Source organism: Plasmopara halstedii, assembly GCF_900000015.1.
Source record: "Plasmopara halstedii genome assembly, contig: Scaffold_650, whole genome shotgun sequence".
NCBI lineage: Eukaryota > Oomycota > Peronosporomycetes > Peronosporales > Peronosporaceae > Plasmopara > Plasmopara halstedii.
In genome coordinates this window covers 2,075,627-2,082,403 of record NW_020187567.1, presented here as the reverse complement: position 1 = coordinate 2,082,403, position 6,777 = coordinate 2,075,627, and the positions used below count along the sequence as shown (strand labels likewise).

At 44.5% G+C, this 6,777-nt stretch overlaps 3 protein-coding genes across 3 annotated transcripts; 2 read left to right on the top strand and 1 right to left on the bottom strand.

The window, feature by feature from the left end:
• Window positions 1-741: 741 nt before the first annotated feature.
• PHALS_13057 (uncharacterized protein) lies at window positions 742-968 on the top strand (the record flags this gene model as incomplete). The annotated part of the gene is made up of 2 exons (XM_024728733.1): window positions 742-819; window positions 888-968. The coding sequence occupies 2 exons, from the start codon at window positions 742-744 to the stop codon at window positions 966-968; spliced, it is 159 nt and encodes a 52-aa protein (XP_024579181.1).
• A 709-nt stretch (window positions 969-1,677) lies between these two features.
• Window positions 1,678-4,223, bottom strand: PHALS_13056 (uncharacterized protein; the record flags this gene model as incomplete). The annotated part of the gene is made up of 7 exons (XM_024728732.1): window positions 1,678-1,844; window positions 1,905-2,092; window positions 2,161-3,331; window positions 3,406-3,550; window positions 3,602-3,909; window positions 3,975-4,039; window positions 4,141-4,223. The coding sequence occupies 7 exons, from the start codon at window positions 4,221-4,223 to the stop codon at window positions 1,678-1,680; spliced, it is 2,127 nt and encodes a 708-aa protein (XP_024579180.1).
• A 70-nt stretch (window positions 4,224-4,293) lies between these two features.
• On the top strand, window positions 4,294-5,245 carry PHALS_13055 (uncharacterized protein; the record flags this gene model as incomplete). Its single annotated transcript, XM_024728731.1, has 2 exons — window positions 4,294-5,040; window positions 5,114-5,245. 2 exons carry the CDS (start codon window positions 4,294-4,296, stop codon window positions 5,243-5,245), a joined length of 879 nt encoding a protein of 292 aa, XP_024579179.1.
• Window positions 5,246-6,777: the final 1,532 nt, after the last annotated feature.

The following is a 6,777-nucleotide window of genomic DNA, read 5'->3' as shown; positions in this document are numbered from 1 at the left end:
TGGGTGCAACGGCACCGAAAACTTTCCTCACTGCATAACCTGCAGTTGAGCCACAAGGTAGCGGACGTGCGTATGGAGCAACACCTCCGCTTTGATTTTGCCAAACTCAAGGCACGCCGTCGAATTCGTTCAAATTGTCGCCCTGCTACGTTTGAATTAACAACCCCGAATGCTTCCGTGAGCTCTGTGTCTTCGAACGCAAGAACTCAGGGTCACTGCTTGAGCTCAGCTCATGGCCCTTCAATTTCCTTGGCTTTTGCCGGGAAGCGCGGGGCGTCCTGATCTTTCCGATCAAAAGCGTCCAAGGCGACTGGGCAATCTAGCCGAAGTGACGCCTCAAACTCCCACGAGTTTTCGGAGTCAGGATAATCCCGCCACTTTACCCGATATTTGGTTTGACCCTATTGACGACGCATAAGTGGTTCCGCGTGATACGATGCTAGTCGATTCGTGAGCGCTTTTTGAACCCTCAAGTGCTCTAAGCGCAGGCGCCTAGAGCACTAGCGGTCATTCTGGTGCGTGTGTCTTTCGATGACCGATTTTAAGGTATTGAATGTTGGCAGAAAGATGAAGATTTTACACTCAAATCGCGTACATGATGAGAACACACGTCGCCTCGCTTCACTTAAAGCTTCTTTAGTAAAGACGTCCGACTAAGCATCAATTAACGAAATACTATAGAGATCGACGTGGACGAGGTGGGTAATTTCCCAGCGCCTTAAAACATCGCTAGCAACAGCTATGCTCATTTTCATAATTCTGCTGGTAGAGCTATCGACCAAACATCAAACGCGAATGATGCTCACTCGCCAGTGGGAAGTGCGTTTGCTGAAAGAACCTCTCATTTCTTCCACGAGTTCAATGAGCATAAGCGGCGACTGCGCCAGGGCTTTACCGAAGTAGATCGCCAATTAATTTCAACTCGTTACAGCCGTGTTGAGCGCACCGGCTCACTCTGCTCCGGGTAAAACCCCTGGTAGAACCAATCTCTTACTATCTGCGTGTCCTTTACTCTACGAAAGGTCGAGCTTTTTCGCTGGGTCGACCGACTAACCCGTTGCAGAAATGTAAGTGCTAGCAGGCGCGGAACTGATTTTTAAAATACAGCGTAACTCCATTATACCCCGTGGAGGTCAAGAGCAATGGGATCTAATTATACGGGTGACAGCTTCGGGATGTCAGCTGACGGCACGAATTCCCAGACCTTGTGTCAATCCGATGCGTCTGATTTAATCAGACGTGCTAGAGCAAATCTGATCAAATCAGACGCATCGAATTGACGCTGCGGCAATGATTATCGCATCAAAACGCTCGTCATGTAATTAGCAGCTGAGATTCATGGTCAGATGCGTCGTATGACTACGCATGACAACTAATCGTCGAAAGCAATAGTCAATACGAAAAGGTATAGGTGGTCCGATTACGGTTAGAGATTTTCAATCCAAACCCTGCGGAGCCCAAGCGACCATCAGTCCGATTGAAGGGATTAGCACCAGAAGTCAAAAAGGAGAGTCCATACAAGTCTCGGGTCGGCGATACAGACACGGCCGTATCGCCACACGCAAGAACTTACACTGTTATCAAAGCTGTAATTTAAGCTCATGTAGATCATATATAGTGGAGAAACATCGAATAACACAGGTGCGTCAACAGTAGCAGCTTGTGCACCGTTTTTTATTACTCCAGCTTTAACTTTTGGTCCAACAACACAGGGGTCGGAAAAAGCCAAATCACGAGCGACAATGTATGAACCGGTACGTAGATACACAACGTGTACATCAGAGTTAGTAAGTTGATCCGCTGGGCAAAGCTGTCGACAACATAAAACAAAGCAGCGATAGCATCTGTGCCAAGAAGCAAGTTAGCAAATTGGATTTATCGTCAATATCAAGGACAGCCCATACCTTGACGGCTGTAGATAAGTAGAATCAAAAGTACCAGAGGGGATGAAATGAAGAGCCAAAAACCATTAGAGATATTTTTGAGCTTAGTGGTGGTATGAATAGGTACCACACGGGCGAATTGGGCCATCGGTATAGCCCCAAAAAGAGCCATGGGATAGTTTATGATACCCATGATGCAGTGTGCGAACCTGTCAATACATCTCACATGAGTCTAACGTGAAAAGCGGAAATGTCATCACCTGTTTTAGCAACGTACACCAGCACGACCATTGTGATGAATTTTATAGCGCGCCAGCCCGAATCAAGCGGCGCGATGTCAACACTGGCCTTGGTGTCAACAATCTCGCAAGTTTTTTTGCTGTCTGATGTAGCATCTTGAGCACTTTTCTGTCGCTGTAGAGCTTCAAATGTTGTCACTCGTTTTTTCCAGTCGTATACATCAACGCAGCCTGAAAAGCTCGTAATTGAACGTAAGGCAGGCATTCCGACTAGTAAAACTAAAACCTGAGCCATCGAGATCACACTCGCCAGTATAAACCATCCAGTAGCAGGCTTCTCAATGTAGCTAAATGTATGCAGCGATCCAATTGGCGTGGCGAAATATTTGCAGACCGCACATATAAGAAGCACACACAACGCTTCGACCATAAGAAAGATAGTCAGTGCGAAAGCAACTCGCATACCATTCGTTCGAGTTGCTAAGTACAGTATATGGACCATTGCCGGCGAACTCACCAAAAGCACAGCATAAATATATTCACCCACTGACACAAATGTCAAAGTAGTAGGGAGAACGTAGAGAAAAAACGACTGGTGTAGTTTCTCTTCAAGATTGCTCATGGCACGAACGACCATTTCAATTGATCGTAGCACATCCCGAGTAGATAGTGAACGATCTTTCAAAGTCGATCTCTGAGTTAAAGACAGCGTGATACTGTCGATGTTGTAGCTGATAAAGTTGGCGTGAGGCCCTGAGGGTCCAGTCGCTAGTGTCGTCATAAAGTAAAGCATTCCTCTTAAATTTATCAGGTACTTACGCACACTCTCTCTCAACTCTAACGGAGTATACTTTTCACACACGCTCGAGACATATTCCAACGTTGTGGATACAAATCCCTTCTTTTGAAGATCATGTTCTGTATCAGCACGATTCAATAGTGTAGGAATGTGGTGTCGACGCAACGCCCGTACAGCTGTGTTGACGAGGTCCAAATTCGGTAGCTGGCCATGCATACCTGCCGTGTAAATTCCAACAGAATTGACCAGACGCGAATTTGTTAACGTCTCCAGATTAATCGCTGCTCGAATGACACCAGCACGCATTGGTAAAGTCCCATGAACGCCACTTTCGACAGGATCCACGTGGTACGCCTGTAACCAGGCTTCTGTACCCGGGCTAAATCCTTCTTTTCCATCCATATCACCATCTATTCAGAATTGAGACATCTTATCAGACACAGCGAGTACTTTTCAAAAGACATATATACTTTGCCCTGCATACCATCTGCAACGAGAAGAATCACGTCTTTTGCTAGCCATTTAGCCTTTGCAAGGTACTTGAGTAGTGCTAGTCCTAATGATAAGCTGGAATAGTCGCCGCTATCCGCACCGACGTTACGGTAGTGTGTGACAAGTACAATAGATTCCTAAAGACGATTAGTGACGCCAATTAAAAAGCATAATTTCAAAGCTCTAACCTTTCCATCAGCCAATGGTGAAGCCCGTAGAAGACCATACACATTTGTTCTTGTGTTTGACAATTCGTCTGTCTGATACACATGTGTGTACGCTTCCACGCGGTCTAAACTGCGCAGTTTCGTGCCGATCCAGTCCACAACATGCGAGCAGTTGTTTCTACAGCCAGTACGAGACAAGTTTGGCAATTCTAAGAGTTCTTTGTGGAAAAGATGAGCAATATGTGCCTCTTCTTGACTAGCTCGAGCCTCCATGAGATCGATAAGTAGCGCATTCTCGGAGATATATGTTCCACGGCATTTGAGTTCGCCTGTAAAGGCATGAAACTATGTGTCACGGGGTATAAAGTACAAGTCGTCGCGTAAAGAAAAGAACCGGTAGTGATAGTGATAGCTGGATGTAGCAATAGCCAAAGAATGCCTAAAATGTATGTCCCCCAGCTAACATGGTCATATTTATCATGAGAAAAGAGTGTAAGAAGTGCTGAGAGGTTTTGTGCATCATTACCGACAAAAAATAGATCAAAGGCAATGCTACATACCATAGTGAGAGACAGTGAGACGCAATGTAGCGAAGGAAATGGTGGAGCGCACGTCGCGCCTTAGCGCGCAATTTGCTCGTCATTGTATTGATTTTTGAATATAGAAAAGGTATCTTACATAGTATAGTATACTATCGTATTCACGTAAAGTTAATGGAGGTAAGCAAGTATGAAGCAAAGCGCCAGCGTCGTATCGAGCTGAATCTAAAAAAGTTGCAAGAATTGGATGTGGTGAAGCTACCAAAGCATAGCCACCGAGCTACCTACACGAAGAAAGTGGTGAAACACTCGTACCCTGTGAGAAGATCGCTACGTCAGCGTCAGCAAAAAGAGGATGAGTCAATAGTTCCAGACACAGAATTCGAGGCGAAAACAGCGCTAAAGCTTCCGCTAACTCGATTGAAAATAATGAAAACGGATATACATAAGGGTTTGGACTTGCCACGAACGCAACTACTGGATTCGATTAAGGACAAGAAAGCATACCTTTCGAGCTCCCAGATTGACATTGAGCTGAAGGAATTTCATACACAATGGTTAGGAACGCAGCTGTTGCCTGTAGGCAAAACAACAGTCATGCAAAGCTTATGTCGACCTGAATATATTGTCAAATTCTCTAAAATGAGTGGCATTCAACCGTGGAAGAATGCAATCGTGCTATTTGTGAATGTCGAAAGCAATTCACCCTATGACAACGTCTTTAACCACGATACAAGAGATGGACACATTGTAGTGCATTTTCAATGGTTTGGCCAAAATAGGTGGCATAAGGATTCACCGTTGGTAAAGAGACTACGAAGCACAAAGAGAGGGGATGAAAACTTGAAGTTTGATGACACGTACGATGACAAAGTAGAGATGAAACAGGAACCATTGTTGCTGTTTATTCGACTGGAACAGGTGCGATGACATACTCTTCAGTAAAATTTATGGTGTCAGTGTACTGATTAATTTAGTTTTTGTCTCATGACAGGGTCCTTATATCTATTGCGGTCAGCTTGGATACCTTGGACATCGACCTGAGTCCAAACCGCTGGAGTTTCGGTGGCAATTGCTCGATGTTGACGTATCACTGTGGAATAAAATCGGTGATCTAATGTTATAACATGAAGTATACTTTCCGAGCTTTAAGAAATACAGTTGTGTAGTGTGAAATCTTTGTTTTTGATGGCCATTCAACAGCGTCAGACATGATTTCAACAAAATAGAGAATGGTTCATACATATAAAACATGAAATGATTTTGCATGCCTCCTTGAAGGATCTCTAATCATGCTTATGAATCCACCGAAGTAAAGAAATTTTAATTTTATGTCGATCAGCACCTATTGCGTAGCAATTCGCTGTCAGGCTTGTCGCAGCCTTGGCTGCATTGCAGCACAAAATCACTATGTTGACTTTGGGCCATCAAGCATATACAAGCTGATGCTAGTGTCTGTCTGATCGTTGTAACCTCTATATCCTTGGAAGTCACTGCAACGCGCGACAAAAGGCATCACACGGAGATCAGTTTAAAAGTAACACTAAAAAATTACTCGCTACGGTGTTGCCGTGGCATTTTGTACAGGAAGAGCTTTTAAGTCTACGTGAGAAAGCTCACGAAGGGTAGATCCAAGGTTGTTCCTAGTATCGGATACAAGATTCTCTAAGGTACATAAAACTTATCAATCGCTAAAATGATAGTGATACAAAATTGACACTTAGATATTCCGCGGATGCAAAGGGGCTTTGCATTGAGTTCTATGTGTCCGCGTTTCTATCGCACAGAGTATAGATGACGCAGTTACATCCTCCCCATCAGCATGGGAAATGCAACAGAGTTGCTGTAAACCTTGCACAAAGAAAGTTTTGACTTAAAGAGTCCCTGTCAACACTGCAAAGACGTCAAGGTCGTACGCTCCACCTAGGAATGGAATCGAACGTCTCTGAACGATCTTAATTACTCATTGATGTGCAAAATCGCACAAAGCGGAATATGGGTCTTCGCACAGTTGAGGGATCGCAAAACAAATTCGCCGTCTCTATTGGACTTTCGAAAAGAAACAAGTTGCAAGAATTCTTGAGCATCGTACGATGCTTCTTCCATACAATTTACACGAAATGAGGAGAGATGGATGAAAGGTCTACCAGCAGACTAGAAAAGAGAACAACAGATTGAGCCGCAAATGCGACTGCCGAGACAGTAAAACTAACTGCTTCTGTCCCTCTTAATTACACTCACTACTGACGCGCACACTAACTCCTGCCCAGCATCGTGCGCCAAAAAAGGTTATATGAGGCTTTTCAACCCGACATGCCAAAATCTGCTTCAAATCGTGCCAACCGAGTGGTGGTGTGTTGACAAGATTCTGTGCGAGTTTCCGCATAATAAAGTTCTTTCTTACCATTAGGTGATTCTGCTGTAAACAATTCAGTTCATTCATCCACTACTTTACGCCATTCTTTTGACACCCGCAAGTACCGCTTTGTGCGATGGATGATGTCTTTGATGTAAGTGGGAGGGTGCTCGGCAAATCGTTGCCTTGATAAAATCAATGATGCAATTGTGAAGCGCAAGTACAAGGACGCCCTGGACTCATTAATCATCTATCAGGAGTCGTGTGATTGTGATCACACGGGTGCGAGACGCAATGGCGAG